We start from the raw sequence: 18,415 nt of genomic DNA on the forward strand, positions 1-18,415 counted from the left end.
GATCTTTGGATCCCTTGACGTGGAAAGGCGTAGATTTGTAGGGTTGTTCAATACTACCAATTGATTGCTTTAAATTGTAAGTGTCTGTGTGTGTTTTGTTCCGAGGCTTGAGATTTTTTCTCTCCTGAATGCACGGGAAGTTTTTTTCCCCCCCTCTCCCCCCATTGAAAGTTTGTTCAGAACATGCGTCAGTCGCCGTGTGCACCTTGGCTTGTGCGGAGTTGATGTGGAGATAGAGCGAGTTATGTGAAGTGCTGGGTTGGTGGGGGATTGGGAGAGTGCTCACGGGAGAGACGGGGAGGGAGGGAGGGAGAGAGAGGGTTAGGATTCAAGTGGAGAGAGTATATAAAGGGGGTTGGAGAATGCAATAGATAGAGTGCTCACGGGAGAGAGGGAGAGAGTTCAAGCGGAGAGAGTATTTTAAGGGGGTTGGAGAATGCAATAGATAAGAGTGCACTAGGCGGAGAGGATGAGGATTTTGATTTAAGTGCAGAGAGTATATAAAACAGAATATGAGATTGCATCTGGTGTCTATTCCTTCACATATGAGATTAACCCTTCTGGTTGAGGAACAATCTTGCTTGCAGGGTGCCGAGGGCAACTAATGGCAGAGGCAGCAACTGAGAGGGTTTTTTCTGCACCTTTCCTGCTGCATTATTTCTGACCTGGTTTCAATGCAGCGATGGAAAAGTACGAGACGCTGGCGTACGACACTGCCTTGAGTACCTTGGTGGCTGTGCTAATCTATGTGCTGCTGAAGGTGAGCGTGGACGGTTACCGGCAGTGGCGAGCCCGGGCCAGGGTGCTGGTGGTGGGTTCGGGTCCGGTGGGCTTGACGGCGGCTCTGATAGCTGCCCGCTCGGGCAAGGTGCAACGCTTGGTGTTGTTGGAGGAGCGTTGCCGCACGGCTCTGCTCGCCAGACCGCAGCAGATCGCCCTGGACTCCCGCAGCGTGCGCTTCCTCCTCGGGCTCGGCGTGGACTTCGACAACGTGGAGGGCTGCTGGCACAACGAGCACTTCTTCACCAAGGTCGGGGTCTTCCAGGAGTACCTGCTCAGCCTGCTGGAGAAAAGGAAGCAGGAGATGGACATTCACATCCACCTCGGCACCAAGGTAAGGTCGACACTAGACGCTGGAGTAACTCAGAGGGACAGGCAGCGTCTCTGGAGAGAAGTAATGAATGAGTGACATTTCGGGTCGAGACCCTTCTTCAGATTAGTTAGGGATAAGGGAAACCAGATTAGTTAGGGGTAAGGGAGACCCTTCTTCAGATTAGTTAGGGATAAGGGAGACCAGATTAGTTAGGGGTAAGGGAGACCCTTCTTCAGATTAGTTAGGGGTAAGGGAGACCCTTCTTCAGATTAGTTAGGGGTAAGGGAGACCCTTCTTCAGATTAGTTAGGGGTAAGGGAGACCCTTCTTCTTTCACATTAGGAGTTCCTTCCTACACATTTCGTCGGCTCTAAGGTAAATTGGGCCACATGACAATCTTGGGGTAGACTTGGACTGGACAGCACAGACGCATGTCGTTCGGCCCACCACGCCTATGCTAACCCTTCACCCATCTACACTTATCCCATTTACACCCATGAGGACCATGCCCTGACTAGACTTCAGATACATTAGTTTGCACAAGTCAGATATCCATTTCCTAACTTAGTTTAGAGACACAGACCCCTTGGCCCACCGAGTCAGTGTCGACCAGCGATCACCACTGCGCCCCTAGACTATGCTGCCCCAATCTCTGGGGGGAAAGGATGGGTGACGTTTCGGTTGGGGACCCTTCTCCAGAGACGCTGCTTCTTGGCCCGCTGAGTTACTCCGGCACTTTGTGTCAATCTTTGGCATAAACCAGCAGCTGCAGTTCTTTGATAATACGTTTTGGCTGACTTCAGATGCATTAGTTTGCAAAAGTAAGGTATCAATTTCCCTCGTATGCTCATTGTAGTGGACCCCTTGCATTTAAAGCTTTGTTTTAATGCTGGAGTTGTATTGCAGAGAAAATAGTAGTCTATTTGGGCATAGCAAAATTCCGTAGCATGGAAATGGACCCCTCTGCCCAACTTATCCATGCTAACCCAGCTAGTCCTACTTGCCTGTGTTTGGCACATTATCCCACTAAATTTTTACCATCCATGTACCTGTCCAAGTGTTTTTGAAAAGGATGTAATTATACCAACGTCCATCATTTCGTCTGGCAGCTCCTTCCACAATTGTCTTTTCACTATGGATAGCACACGGCAAGAAAGGTTTATCACCGTACCTCGGTATATACGACAATTAAACAAAACCTAAACTAGTGCGGCTTGGTGGTGGAGCGGTATAGTTGCTGCCTTACAGCACCAGAGACCCGGGTTCAATCTTGACCACAGGTACTAAACTGTACGGAGTGACCGTGTGGGTTTTGGCCGGGTGCTCTGGTTTCCTCCCACGCTCCCAAGTCGCACAGGTTTGTAAGTTAAGCTTCGGTAAAATTGTAAATTCTCCCTAGTCTGTAGGAAAGTGCTAGTGTACTGGGATCGCTGGTTGGCATGGACTTGGTGGGCCGAAGGGCCTGTTTCCTTGCTGTATCTCTATCTCTATATCAGTATCTCCAAAGTCTGAAATAAACCAAATTGCCCTTTGGCCTCTCACCTTAAACTATGCCCCTAGCTTCCCTACCCTGGGAAAACGTGGAATAAGTGAGGGATAACTTCTCGGGTTAATGCTATTGTATCTGAGCAACCACCTGGAGGAGTAATGGGCATTTACTGTCTTACTAAATGACAGTGGGTCATAGAGTCAGACAGCACAAAAACTCATCCATGCTGACCAAGATAACCCAATCTAGTCCCATTTGGTTGAGTTTAGTTTATTATTGTCACATGGTTTCACAGAGGCACTGTGAAAAGTTTATTTTTGGCGTGCTATCCAGTCAGCGGAACGACGATAAATGATTGCAATCAAGCTGTCCACGGTGAACAGATACAGGAAAAAACCCGTTTAGTGCAAGGTAAAGAAGAAGGGTCTCGACCCGAAACGTCACCCATTCCTTCTCTCCTGAGATGCTGCCTGACCTGCTGAGTTACTCCAGCATTTTGTGAATAAATAGTGCAAGGTAAAGCTCGATTTAAAGATAATCCGAGCGTCTCCAATGAGGTAGATTGGAGATCAGGACCGCTCTCGAGATGGTTTTAGGATGGTTCAGTTGCCTAATAACAGCTGGGAAGAAATTCCCAGAATCTGGAGGTGTGGGTTTTCACATTTCTATACCTCTTCCGTGATGGGAGAATGTCTCTCTGAACCTTTCTTATCCATGTTCCTGTTCAAGAGTCTTTCAAATGTTATTGTACCTGCCTCCTATATCTCCTCTGGCAGCTCATTCAGTATACCCACCACCCTCTGAGTGATCTCTGAGTCATGTTTTGAATAGCGCCCTGGTTTGTTAGCCTTGATGGCTGCAGTTATCTCCCTGGTGTGTATGATTTTAAACGCACACAGACTTTTGATTCTGCTGAACATCTGTGAACCTCTGACTGAGCAACAATTGATGCCTTTAAAATACAATCTTTAACTGGCACAAACTGTCAGGATCTCATGGTCATACAGTGTGGAAATAGGCCCTTTGGCCCAACTTGCCCACGCTGACCAACATGCCCCATTTGCACTAATCCCACCTGCCTGCATGTGACCCATATCCCTCCAAACCCTTCCTATCCATATACCTGTGTAAATGTTTCTTAAACGTTGCGATAGTGCCTGCCTCAACTATCTTTTCCGACGGCTCGTTCCATGTACCCACCATCTTTTGTGTTGTTTTAAAGTTATCCCTATTGAATCTTTCTCCCTTCATCTTAAACCTATGTCCGTGGTTGGTTCTTGATTGCTCTACTCTGGGCAGAAGACTGTGCATTTACCCGATCTATTTCTCTCATGTTTTCGAACACATCGATAAGATTACTCCTTAACCTCCAAGGAATAATATCCTAGCCTGCTCAACCTCCCTGTAGCTAGGGCCCTCGAGTCTGACCCTTGAGCTGACCTTTGATCGGTGATACATTTCAGGCCTGTGCAGTTCACTCGGATATAGTGACCATTCAAACTTTAGTTCTGTTGTAATATGTAGGTATGAAATGGTTAATATTTACCACAAGACCCTTTTTGTTGTAAGGTTCCGTTTTCATGTGTGTGGAAATAATTAGACTCCTCTAGAAGTCTTGACTGTCTTGTATCCAGTACCCAATTATTTCTGAAGTTATTTTGTGGTGTAACAATGGATTTTGTGTAGCAACATTGGCATCAAATATAATTACAAAGTAGCTGGAATTTTTTTGAAGTATCATTAGATTTAAAACACTATTTTCTACCAACTAATATTCTCTTCACTTGGTGAGTTATTGTCCCATGACCATATGGTCACTCGAATATTACACAGTTTTAAGACGTGTTGCTTCATTCGTTCACTTATTTTCTGCTGATGATCTAACCAAGTCCTTCAGTGGTCAATGCTTGGCATTCTCAAGCGTAGTCTGGAGAACAAGCAGTTATTTTAAAAGATAGATTTTAACAATTAAAAAGATTGAGCTCACTATCTGTTCCTTTATAAGTTGTTGATGCAAATTACTCTTGCTTTATTTATTAACTCCTGACCTAAATACCAGTTTATCTAATATACTGCAACACTGGAAGATTGTGCTGCAAGCAAATGTGGGTGAAATGGATTATCTGCAGTCTATTTGCAGCCTTATCTGTAGATTGTTTGGTATAGTGACTGCTCGTTAATACAGTGCTCTCCATAATGTCTGGGACAAAGACCCATCATTTATTTATTTGCCTCTGTACTCCACAATTTGAGATTTGTAATAGATAAAAAATCACATCTGGTTAAAGTGCACATTGTCAGATTTTAGTAAAGGCCATTTTTATACATTTTGGTTTCACCATGTAGAAATTGCAGCTGTGTTTCTACATAGTCCCCCCATTTCAGAGTGCCATAATGTTTGAGACACATGGCTTCACAGGCGTTTGTAATTGTTCAGAGGTGTTTAATTGCCTTCTTAATGCAGGTGTAAGAGAGCTCTCAGCACCTAGTCTTTCCTCCAGTCTTTCCATCAATTTTGGAAACTTTTATTGCTGTTTATCAACATGAGGACAAAAGTTGTGCCAATGAAAGTCAAAGGAACCATTCTGAGACTGAGAAACACGAATAAAAGTGTTAGAGACATCAGCCAGACCTTTGGCTTACCAAAATCAACTGTTTGGAACATCATTAAGAAGAGAGAGAGAGCACTGGTGAGCTTACTAATCACAAAGTGACTGGCAGGTCAAGGAAGACCTCCACAGCTGATGACAGAAGAATTCTCTCTATAATAAAGAAAAATCCCCAAACACCTGACTTCTGACAGATCTGAAATACTCTTCAGGAGTCAGGTGTGGATTTGTCAATGACCACTGTCCGCAGAAGACTTCATGAACAGAAATACAAAGGCTACACTGCAAAATGCAAACCACTGCAATCCAAAAATAGGATGGTCAGGTTACAGTTTGCCAAGAAGTACTTAAAAGAGCAACTACAGTTCTGGAAAAAAGGTCTTGTGGACAAATGAAATGAAGATTAACATATCAGAATGATGGCAAGAGCAAAGTATAGAGGAGAGAAGGAACTGCCCAAGATTCAAAGCATAGCACTTCATCTGTGAAACACGGTGGTGGGAGTGTTATGGCCTGGGCATATATGGCTGCTGAAGGTACTGACTCACTTATCTTCATTGATGATACAACTGCTGTTGGTAGTAGCATAATGAATTCTGAAGTGTATAAACACATCCAAACTGCTCAAGTTTAAACAAATGCCTCAAAACTCATTGGCCGGCGGTTCATTCTACAGCAAGACAATGATCCCAAACATACTGCTAAAGCAACAGTTTTTCACAGCTAAAAAAAAGGTAATTTCTTGAGTGGCCAAGTCAATCACCCGATCTGAACTGAATTGAGCATGCCTTTTATATGATGAAGAGGAAACTGAAGGGTACTAGCCCCCAAAACAAGCATAAGCTAAAGATGGCTGTAATTCAGGCCTGGCAGAGCATCATTAGAGAAGACACCCAGCAACTGGTGATGTCCATGAATCACAAACTTCAAGCAGTCATTGCATGCAAAAGATATGCACCAAAATACTAAACATGACTACTTTCATTTACATGACATAGCTGTGTCCCAAACATTATGGTGCCCTGATATGGGGGGACTATGTATAAACACTGCTGTAATTTCTACATGGTGAAACCAAAATGTATAAAAATGTATTTTATTAAAATCTGACAATGTGCACTTTAACCACATGTGATTTTTTTTTTGTATTACAAATCTCAAATTGTGGAGTACAGAGGCAAATAAATAAATGATAGATCTTTGTCTCAAACATTATTGAGGGCACTGTATTTGACTGAGGGAGGGCGGTACAGTGGTGTCGCAGTAGAGTTGCTGCCTCTCACCACCAGAGACCTGGGTTTGATCCTGACAACGGGTATAGTCTGCATGGAGTTTGTACGTTCACCCTGTGACTGCGAGTTTTTTGGGGGGGAGTTCTGGTATCATCTCACACCCCAAAGATGTGCTCTCCAGATTTAGCTACGGTAAGAATTGTAAATGGCACCCACTGTGTAGGATAGCACTAGTGTACGGGGATCATTGGTCGCCGCGGACTCGGTGGGCCGAAGGGCTTGTTCCCGCACTGTATCTCTAAACTAAAATTAAACTACAGACTGAGGGGTGTTTAACCCTTTCATTTTACTCTTTTCTTTAAATTGGACTTGGGTTGTTCACCTTTACTTTCCAACGCCACTCTCTCTACTACAAAACAACCTGAGGGTAAATTCTTATGACATTCTGAATGGTTTTAATGTAATTTCTCGTGGCTGGTGTTTCATTATTTGTGACACTTAATATGAAGCTTTGGAGTTGAGGCCCATTCAAATACATATCTAGGGAATCCAAGACTTGGCTTATTAAGAGTACCACTTCTCAGTCAGTTGTGGGTTTGTGTTCCACCTCTGAGACCTTGTCACTCTCACAGCAGCACTGAGAGCCTGGCATACCCGGGCATCAGGCCTGGCTCACACGCCATGGAACCGGGGAACCCACCTAGAGTGGGATGAGGCTCATCTTGTGTTCACCTTCGAAGATCGGGAACTGGAAGGTGGAGGGGGTAGACGACAGCGGTGGGTGCTGGACAAAGGGCCGGTAAAGAGAACCGGTGGGGGTCTTGCCTTCCGCGACCTCAAAGCAGGAGATGCCCCCTCAGGCTGAAGTTGGCCAGGCGAGAGAGAGGGGGATGAGGGTTTGCTGGCGATCTGGATGGAGGAAATGGCTGCAATGGGCCTTTATGGCCAACTGCAGCTGGGACTTTGGAAATGGTGCCAAAACCTGGCAACTCTTGCATATAGACTCTGGGCTGTTTCTATGCATACGGAACTTGATCCGGGATTGTACATGTGTATAGCAATAATATTACTGATCTATATGTAAAAACAAAATCAATGTATCTTGATACATTTGATAATAAAAAGGACCATTGAATGATTGAGAGAATGTTACACCATTGGCAGTGCTGACTTTTGGACACTTTGTTTAAGTGAGGCCACATCTCCCATTTTACGATTGATGTATTCTCCCTGGAAATAATTTTTAGAGCTGGCGAGTTTCTCCAGAACGGAAATGACAAACCTCGCCAGCTATTTTATTAGGTATCACTAAGAAAAGGCTATGTGCAAATTGGCTGCCATATTTTCAACAGTGCAACAAACAACCATTTATACTTTAATGCTTCATTGACTGCAGACATTAGAATGACCAAACTCCTTTGTAACTAAAATTTTAAATATTTTGTGTTTTTTTCCAGTTAATATTTCTTTCATCAGCACGACCATATGTTGCTAAACCATTACATTGAGACTTGCGTTTGTCACTGAATTACCTCTTGGATGTCATTGCTTACATTACTGTTCTCCCAGTTATACTGTGCTCATGAACTCCGATAGGTTGGAGATGGGGAATGAATGAGATCTGAATTTGCTGTGGAGTGAAAAAACATGTTAGTGAAGAACGAATATCACTATTAGTCTAGTTTATTGTCACATGTACTGACATACAATGAAAAGCATTTTGTTGCATGCTATCCAGTCAGTGAAAAGACTATACATGATCACAATCAAGCTGTCCACAGTGTACAGATACACATTATAATCAAGTTGTCCGCAGTGTACCGATACAGGATAAAGGGTATAATGTTTAGTGCAAGATAAAGTCGAATAAGGACCGATTAAAGATAGTTTGACGGTCTCCAATGAGATAGATGGGAGCTCAGGACTACTCTCTAGCTGGTGTGAAGACAGTTCAGTTGACCGATACAGCTGGGAAGAAGCGGTCCCTGAATCCAGAGGTACGCATTTTCAAACTTTATCTCTTGCCTGATGGGAGAGGGGAGAGGGGAGAAGAGGGAGTGTCCGGGGTGAGACTGGTCCTTGATTATGCTGCTGGCCTTGCCGAGGTAGCGTGAAGTGTAGATTATGTGGCATAGAGGAGAGTTTGGGCTCTGCTGGATGATGACTGTACACTGCTGTCTATCAATCGCAGTGATAACACATTGTCCATCTCCAGAGATAGACACAAAATGCTGGAGTAACTCAGGCAGCATCTCTGGTGAAAAGGAACAGGTGACATTTCGGGTCAAGACCCTTCCCCAGGCTGAGAGTCAGAGTGAGGGAAATTGGATGTATGAGAAGGTACAGAACAAAGCAGCACCTGCATTGATAACTCTGAAAAGGTGGAGCCCACAATGGTCCATTGTTGGCCGGGGCGAGGTGACAACAAAGGGATGCAAACGGTGAAATTAGCAAGTGGACTGAGGTGGGTGAGGGATGGAGACATAGAATGCATGGGTTACTTGAAGTTAGAGAAATCAATATTCTGCCCAAGCAAAATATGAGATGCTGTTCCTCCAAAATGCACGTGGTTTCACTCTGACAGTAGAGGAGGCTCAGGAGAGAGAGATCAGTATGGGAATGGGGTCCATCTCCATTCGAGCTTCAAGAAACGGCTGCATTTTCATTTTAATGCATGAAACCTAATTATAGAAGTTGGTGTCTGTATCTAATGATGTAGGTGCTCTTTTTGACTATATTCTTGCATTGCCATTTGACGTCTTACTCTGGGGAAGGAGAAGGAACAATTGAAATTAATGAATCTCATTCTGGGCAGCTAGTTAATTCTTCAGAGGTTTGTCTCAAATGCTCTTGTTCTAATATAATTAAACCTTTCCTGTCATTATTATTCTTTGCATCTGTCTCCATCGTCATTATTCTGATGCATGTAAGTGCTCTGATTTAAGAATGACAGTGGTACTTCCAATTTACCAAGATTTTACTACTGATTGTTCTAGATTTAGATTTTAGATTTTCTAGATTTAGAGATACAGCGCAGAAACAGGACCTTCGGCCCACCGGGTCCGTGCTGCCCACCGATCTCCGCACACTAACACTATCCTACACCCACTAGGGACAATTTTTACATTTGTCCAGCCAATTAACCTACATACCTGTACGTCTTTGGAGTGAGGGAGGAAACCGAAGATCTCGGAGATAAGCCACGCAGGTCACGGGGAGAACGTACAAACTCCGTACAGACGGCGCCTGTAGTCAGGATCGAACCTGATTCTCCGACGCTGCATTCGCTGTAAGGCAGCAACTCCACCGCTGTGCCACCGTGCCGCCCACGGAATCCCCTGGAATTCCTTCTACTATTACTTGTATTTCCAACGTTCTGTACGAAATTTTGAACCGCAGACAGGACAGGGAGATAAAACTTAATAGAGCACACTGATGGCCTAGGTGGTTCAAAGCTTAGAAATGCACGGGGTAAAGCTTCACCTGTGAATACTAACAGGTTCCAGCATTAACCATTTATTTTCCTTCAGAGACTATTTTTTACACTGTAATTAAAAAAAAAAAAAAAAATCCTCTGCTGCTAAGTGACAGGGTTCAATGGGGAGGCGGTTCAGATATTGAAGTGCCCAAATAAGACTGAGAGTCAGAAGATCTGGTGTTGATGGTGTATCATTCCGCAGCCTCCAACATTAACGCAGCTGCTGGGATGGAAACCAGAATATCAACCCTACGTTTAGCATTTGAGAACCAACCTTTAAACATGCTACTTGTAAAATTAGGCTTCAAACCTCAATGACCTTCTCCTGGGTAATTCTTCATTGTGCAGCAGGTATTTTTCTTTACAGACTCGTACAGTGTGGAAACAGGCCTTCGGCCCAACTTGCCCACACCAGCCAATCTACACTAATCCCACCTGCCTGCGTTTGGCCCATACCCCTCCAAACTTGTCCTATCCATGCACCTGTCTAGATGTTTTCTAAACGTTGTGATAGCATCTGCCTCAACTACCTCCTCTGGCAGCTCGTTCCATATATCCACCATTCTGTGTGAAAATGTTACCCCTCCAGGTTCCTCTATTAAAACTTTACCGTTTAAAACTTAAAACCTCACCTTAAACCTATGTCCTCTGGTTTTTGATTTTCTCCTTCTCCGCGTAAGAGACTCTGAGCGTCTACCCGATGTATTCCTCTCATGATTTTTATGCATATGAATTTCCTTCTGCAAAACAAATTCTTTGCATTTGACCCACTTCCACTAAGAATTCCTGGTCTATTTTTAATACAATGCCTTGACGCATCTCTCCTTCAATGTGCTGCATTTTATTGGCGGGTCAGGATACGTTTTGTCCTTTTTATGAGCAATCACTTCCAGGAACAGAATTATATCTGGAAATCCTTCCCCTCCCCTTTGCCTCTTTCTGACGACCCGCTTGTAATTTTTTCCGTACTTTCCAATTGCCTGCTGACTGCTTAAATGAAATAAGGAAATGCTAGAATTACCCAGCAGGTCAAGTAGATTCTGTGCAGACTTTGGATGTGTCTCATCAGAATTGCCTGCGGCACAGTGGCGCAGCTGGTGGAGCTGCTGCCTTACAGCACTAGAGACCCATGTTTGACCTGACTTTGGTGCTGCTCGTGTCGTTTGCATTTTTTCCATGTTACCACATGGGATGCTCCAGTTTTGGTCTCCTAATCTGAGGAAAGACATTCTTGCCATAGAGGGAGTACAGAGAAGGTTCACCAGATTGATTCCTGGGATGGCAGGACTTTCATATGAAGAAAGACTGGATAGACTCAGCTTGTACTCACTGGAATTTAGAAGATTGAGAGGGGATCTTATAGAAACTTACAAAATTCTTAAGGGGTTGGACAGGCTAGATGCAGGAAGTTTGTTCCCGATGTTGGGGAAGTCCAGAACAAGGGGTCACAGTTTAAGGATAAGGGGGAAGTCTTTTAGGACCGAGATGAGAAAGTTTTTTTTCATACAGAGAGTGGTGAATCTGTGGAATTCTCTGCCACAGAAGGTAGTTGAGGCCAGTTCATTGGCTATATTTAAGAGGGAGTTAGATGTGGCCCTTGTGGCTAAAGGGATCAGGGGGTATGGAGAGAAGGCAGGTACAGGTTGCTGAGCTGGATGATCAGCCATGATCATATTGAATGGCAGTGCAGGCTCAAAGGGCCGAATGGCTTACTCCTGCACCTATTTTCTATGTTTCCTCCCACATCCCAAAGACATGCAAGGTTGTACCTCTGTAAATTGACATTGACCTCTGTAAATTGCCCCGAGTGTGTGGGGAGTGAATGAGAAAGTGGGACAACATAGAAGTAGTGTGACAGGTGACATTTCTGGTTGAGACACTACTTCAGACTGACCCTCAGTTTGAAAAAGGGTCTCGACCTGACATGTCAACTATTCCTTTTCTCATGAGTTGCTATCTGACCCGTTGAGTTACTCCAGCATTTTGGGTTTATCTTCAGTGTAAACCAGCATCTGCAGTTCCTTCCTACACAGCCAAGTAGTGTGAATGTGGCATTGACGATTGGCCTGGTCTGATGGGCCTGTTTCAATGTGCTATGTCTAAACTAATTAAAATGAGAAAAGGGAAGGTTTGTAGCAGGGAAAACATTTTCTTGTGTCTGAAGAAGGGTCTCGACCTGAAACGTCGCCCATTCCTTCTCTCCTGAGATGCACGGTAGCGGCACGGTAGCGCAGCGGTAGAGTTGCTGCTTTACAGCGAATGCAGCGCCGGAGACTCAGGTTCGATCCTGACTACGGGTGCTGCACTGTAAGGAGTTTGTACGTTCTCCCCGTGACCTGCGTGGGTTTTCTCCGAGATCTTCGGTTTCCTCCCACACTCCAAAGACGTACAGGTATGTAGGTTAATTGGCTGGGTAAATGTAAAAATTGTCCCTAGTGGGTGTAGGATAGTGTTAATGTACGGGGATCGCTGGGCGGCACGGATTTGGTGGGCCGAAAAGGCCTGTTTCCGGCTGTATATATATGATATATGATATGATATGCTGCCTGACCTGCTGAGTTACTCCAGCATTTTGTGAATAAATACCTTCGATTTGTACCAGCATCTACAGTTATTTTCTTACATTTCTTGTGTGACCCAAGTATCTCTGGTTGAAGGAGAGTATAAATAGGAAGCAAAATAGGGTTGGAATTCTCAGGAGAGGAGAGAAAAAGGAAGAGCAGTGGAAAGGAGATACAAGGCTGCTTGTCAGAAAATGTCGACCCTGATGCTGAATTTGGAAAGGTATGATGTGCCTTTTTGGAAAATGAGACATTATTGATTGGATTTGTGTTGGACTCCTTGCTGCAGCAGACCAAAGGTGAAGTGGGAGTAAGGTGGAAAATTAAAGTGACAGCCTAACTCTGCTTGCAGACATGAGGTGACCTGTACAGTGGTCAACCAAGACTTTAAAGTCTGAACTGATAGTTGTGCAAGTTTGGCTCCAGAGAACAGAGTACATAATTCAGAGCTGAAGAGTCGAATTTAAAGGACAGGGAAGTACTCTTCATAGTGCTAGCATTTTCCAAACTGATGCCACTGAAGCTAGCAAAGATCTTGCTGAGATTGTTGATATTTTTGTAAATTGTACCCAATTTGAATATGTAATGAATTTGGTTTAATTTCCCTTTTGCAAGAAACCATTGGATTGTGTTTCTTCTATAACTTGCTTTCTGCTATACTAGAATGTGAGCTTGTAAGAGTCTGAGTAATGAATCTGAAGTGTTGCTTTAATAAACCATGTATGCAGTGTACATGCAGCAAATAATTGCACCATCTCTTCCCGCCACACCCCCCAAATTGGAGATTCAATGGTTTGGCAGTTAGCTTGCAAAGTGACGTTTACTGCATTTGCAACTTGCTGGAGCACGTGGAACATTTATGTCAATAGTTTTGGTATTTAAGGTAAGTGAATTAAACCCGTGGGAAATTAATAACATCCAAAAGTCAAGAGAAGATGCCCAAATTCCCCAGCATGCTGAATTATTGGAGTGTTACTGTAATATGCCAACTTTTTTTCTCCTGTGAATATCTTAATTTTTTGCAACTATTTACATAGTATACTATTGTCAGATGATAATTTATCAATGTTGTTTGGGTCCAAAACAGCTTAATTTCAGGACATCCTTCAAAGGTCCGCAGTCAAGCAGATTTGTTGGGAACTCCTGATCACCTGGCTCAGTGGTGTGACAAATTTGAATGACATTCAAGATCTGTTAGGGCTGACTATTAACTGTCAGCCTTGCTCATGGTTCCCACATCCTATAAAATAAAGCCAAAGATCAAGAAGTTCCATTTTGCATTTACTTGCAATTATCTGCATCAGAGTACTTGTGACCCAGATTTGATCCTGACCTCTGGTGCTATCTATATTGATCTCACATAGAAACATAGAAAAATAAGTGCAGGAGTAGGCCATTCGGCCTTTTGAGCCAGCGCCACGATTCAATATGATCATGGCTGATCATCTAAAATCAGCACCTCGTTCCTGCTTTTTCCCCGTATCCCTTGATTCCTTTAGCCCTAAGAGCTAAATCTAACTCCCTCTTAAAGGAGTTCTCCATGAGATCGTATGGGCTTTCTCTGGGTGCTCTGGTTTTCCTCCCTTATCCTAATATCACGCAGGCTCTTGGGTTAATTAGGAACTGTGATTAGTGTATGCGGGTAGAAGTGGTGACGGCAGGTACAATTTCAATGCTAAAACTATTTGGATTGGGGCACAAACAAATGGCTGTGAAGGTCATCAATTGATATTTTTAAGTGGAGATTGACAGATTCTTGTATAGTAAGGATGTCATGGGGAGAAGGCAGGACAATGGGGTTGAGAAGGAAAGACAGATCAGCCATGACTGCTGGGTCAAATGGCCTAATTCTGCTCCTAGAACGTATGAACATGAAAAAGATATGAGACTAATTTCTGAAAGTTGTATCTTGAGTTATGAGGAGAGACTAAATAGTCTGTAATTCTTTTCCTTGGAGTGTAGTAAGTTGAGGGATAAATTGATTGGCAAGTTTTTCACACAAAGGTCGGAGGTATTTTGAACGAGCTGCCATATGAAAAGGTTGAGGTAGGTACAACAACATTTAGAAGATAGTTGGAAATGTAAATAGAAAGATTTGGGGGGGGGGGGGGGGGATATTGTCCAAATATGGGGAATTGGAAGTAATTCCGATTGAAATTTTGGTTGGCTTAGACAAGTTTGACCAAAGGGCCTGTTTCTACGCAATATCTCTTTTTCTCTAAAATGCAAGACGTAAAACGATAGTAAGGCCTTGTTTGATGATTTGCGGGGATGCAGGGTGATGATAGGAAACAGACTTGATGATAAAACCTGCAAATAAAATGGCTTAGCTGGCTGTCAAAAAACACCTTTTTATTTTCCCAGTTGTTATTAAAATATTTTAAACTTTTAGTTTAGAGATACAACATAGATGCAGGCCCTTCTGCCCACCAAGGCCACACCAACTCAGTGGGCCAAAGGGCCTGTTTCCCTGCTGTGCTTTTCAAACAATTCAATCAAACAACACATTGCAGTTTAAGTACTCAAGCTACAAATAGAGGCAACGCACGCACACGTATGCACACATGCAGATGGAAACCTTGGAGCTCATTTTAAGTCCGAATAAACATCTGAACGGTGAACTTTGATTCTCACATGCCTTAATTGCAAGAAAGTAGAAAGTGTTGGCCTTGTCTGTGATCTGTGGAATTGTGTGCAATGATAGAAGGCAATTAATTATATCAGCAAGAGAAACCATTGAGTGTTGCTTGAGACAGCAGCACCCCCCACCATTCCACTTTGGAATGAAGCCCAGAAAAATGCCCTGATAAGCACATCAGTTTAAACAGCAAACATTGCATTGTGCCTCAAGCAATCAGCAGAATCCAATGAGTTGTGGTACATTTTCTATTTCACACTTTAAATTTAGCAACCTAATCGTATGTCAGTGAAACCAGAGCTAAATCGAGTAATGCTCCCAAGGCCCTCTTTTTAAAAACAAAACACGTTTGCATTTTGATATACATTGAACAGCAACTTCATAGCATGTGACAAAATACAATATTTGGAATAAAGTTGTTAGTCCCAGAGTGTTCAGTGAATGCATCAGGAAAATGTAATTCATTAAAAGGGCAGCACACAAGCGCAGCAGTACAGTTGGTGCCTTACAGCGTCAAAGACTCGGGTTTGATCCTGACTACAAGTGCGCTCTGTATAAGTTTGTACGTTCTATACACACGCTCTGGTGCTCTGGTTTGCTCCCACACTCCAAAGATGTACAGCTTTGTAGGCTAATTGGCTTGATAAAATTGTGAATCATCCCTAGTATGTGTAGAGTACCGTTGGTGGGTGGGGTTTGCTAGTCGGCATGGACTCAGTGGGCCAAAGGGGCCGGTTTCCGCACTGTATCTCTAAACTAAACTAAAGCTACAGCATCTTTTTTGTTTAATCGGGTAGACACCAGTCTGTAGACAAAGTCTAGTTCCACAAGGCTGGTTATAGACTGATAACTGGGCTGTAGCATTTGTTGCCATTGGTTTATTGTCATCATGTGTACTGAGATACAATGAAAACTTTTGTTTTGGATGCTATCCAGATCATGCCATACACGAATGAATATATCGGGTAGCGCAAAAGAGAAAATAAACACAGCCCAATATAGTGTTATGGAGACAGCGCAGATTTAAAAAAATGCAGGGGCCGCAATGAGGTTGATTGGAAGGTTCGGAGTACATCCTTAAAATGTGTACATCTTCTCGCAGGGGCCCACACGGAAGCATGGAATTCCCAAATGTTTCAATGATGAATTGCTGTGCTAGGGTGATTTGGACTGGGGCATGAATAAAAATGATTGGAGGGATACGTGACTAACCTGTGAGAGAGATATAATTTGAGTAATGAGAAGAGACTGAATAGGTTGGAATTCTTTTCCCCCGAGGTTGGGAGGTAACTTGATTAAAATACTCTGGCTGAGCACAGCTGATGGTAGGTTTATGGAACGAACTGCCAGTTAAACAGGTTGAGGCAGGTACAACAACATTTAAAGGACATTTGGAAACGTGTGTATAGAAAGTTTCAGAGGGATTTTGTCCAAATATGGGCAATCAGAACCAGCTTAGATAGACATCTTGGTCCCAGATAGACATCTTTGTCTTCTTCCCAAAGTGTTCATACTTGGTTCCAATGCCTGTACCATCTGAAGAATTAACATTAAACATTGTCCATTGACACTAAATATGATTTTGGTTAGGAGTAACCTCTATGAAAGCAAGCGATGTTTACATATTCTGTTATGCTGCTGCAAGTAAGAATTTCATTGTTCTATCTGGGACATATGACAATAAAACACTCTTGAATCTTGACTCTCTTCTCACCACATCACAACTGTCGGCCCGCTGCGGACCTTTCACCGTCCGGCGCGGCCTGGAACGTGGCAGGTTCAGCAGCCTGACCGCGGGAGAAGACGGCAGGGGAAGAGAAAAGACATTCTGGCCTTCCATCACAGCGAGGAAGTGACTGGAGGCAAATCACTGTGATGGATTTTGTTGTTGTTTTGTGTTGGTTGTGATTGTGTGTGAAATTGTTTATTTTGCTGGACTGTGGGTGACCTTTCATTTCACTGCACATCTTGTATGTGTATGTGACAAATAAACTTGACTTGACTAGACTCTATCCTTTTGCAAACTGAAATACCTACATGTGCCTAACCGTGAACAATTAATTTTCTGCAAGGAACCATTCTTGTCACTTTTCTCAAGCATTCAATGTACTACTGCTCGTAGTACATTGGCTTAAAACGAGGCTGATTGGTGGCTTCTCTCATTCCTGCAAGAAGGAATGGATAATTCCTCCTTCTCCAATAAATACATGCTCAATTCATGTGTTGCTTGAATTTTGAGTCTGCACTGTGTGCATAGAATAATCTATCCAGTTGCTTGCATTCCACCCATTTCTAGTTTGCTGCGTAACTCTGCAGTGAAACTGGGTTATGTGACTTCCGTGATAGTACTAATAGCTCTGTGGCTTTTATTCCCCCATAAGTGGAGGAATAAAAAGAGAACAGTTGTATGGTGATGCAAGTGCCATGTAATATTAATCTTTTAATGTGTACGAAGGAACTGCAGATGCTGGTTTATACTGAAGGTAGACACGCAATGCTGGAATAACTCAGCGGGTCAGGCAGCATCTCTGGAGACGAGAAATAAAGTCTGACGAAGGGTTCCGACCCCAAATGTCACCTATTCCTTTTCTCCAGAGATGCTGCCTGACCCGCTGGGTTACTCCAGCATTTTGTATCTATTTTCAATATTAATCTTAAATTTGCTTCGGAGAAAATATTGTGACTGTGCCATTTTTTGTTTGACGTGGGTTGTATACATTTAAATTGTTGATGTCCTGAAGTAACTTGAAGTAGTGAATGAATGGTCTTGATATTTTTGCTTCAGCAGTAATGCTCAATTCATTTTGCATCTGTCAAGGTTGACTTATGGGGTTCATTTAGCTTTGAGACCTCATTCATTGACTGAGCACCATCCTGTTCCTGGTATGTGGGAGTGGGCCTGTTCTGCCTTAAGGATCTAAACTTCAATGAGAGTTGTGTACACAAGCCCATTCTTATGTGCAAGAAGTATTTATGTGCCCCCTCAAGGTTGGCAAGACTTAAATTATGTGTAATTCCTTTTGTCTAGAACAGTGTGTGGGTGCCATGTGGTTTTTGTACGTGTATGCATCACATTCAGAAACCACAATCTGTGTCGAGAGTTTCCCCTTTAGGAAATACATGGTTTTGCAATTTTATCTTCTGTTTAAACTCATTTGCCCATTGCTGGATGAAATGCTCATGAGAGCTAGCCCAGCTGATCAACACATGCTTAGTTACTCCAGCATTTTGTGAATAAATCGATTTGTACCAGCATCTGCAGTTATTTTCTTATACTATGTCTCTGGATTGATTGTGCTATAATACTGAGAACTAA

At 43.2% G+C, this 18,415-nt stretch overlaps 1 protein-coding gene across 2 annotated transcripts in view; it reads left to right on the forward strand.

The window, feature by feature from the left end:
• The first annotated feature begins 321 nt into the window (after positions 1-321).
• Positions 322-18,415, forward strand: part of LOC144594836 (uncharacterized) — a 70,102-nt gene continuing 52,008 nt past the window's right edge. For both annotated transcript variants that reach the window (XM_078401740.1, XM_078401741.1), the window contains exon 1: positions 322-1,114. In XM_078401740.1, the coding sequence (XP_078257866.1) occupies positions 683-1,114 (432 nt within the window). In that variant the 5' untranslated portion in view covers positions 322-682. The remainder of the gene's footprint in view (positions 1,115-18,415) is intronic.

The sequence above is a fragment of the Rhinoraja longicauda genome, chromosome 6 (assembly GCF_053455715.1).
Source record: "Rhinoraja longicauda isolate Sanriku21f chromosome 6, sRhiLon1.1, whole genome shotgun sequence".
Classification (NCBI taxonomy): Eukaryota; Metazoa; Chordata; class Chondrichthyes; order Rajiformes; family Arhynchobatidae; genus Rhinoraja; species Rhinoraja longicauda.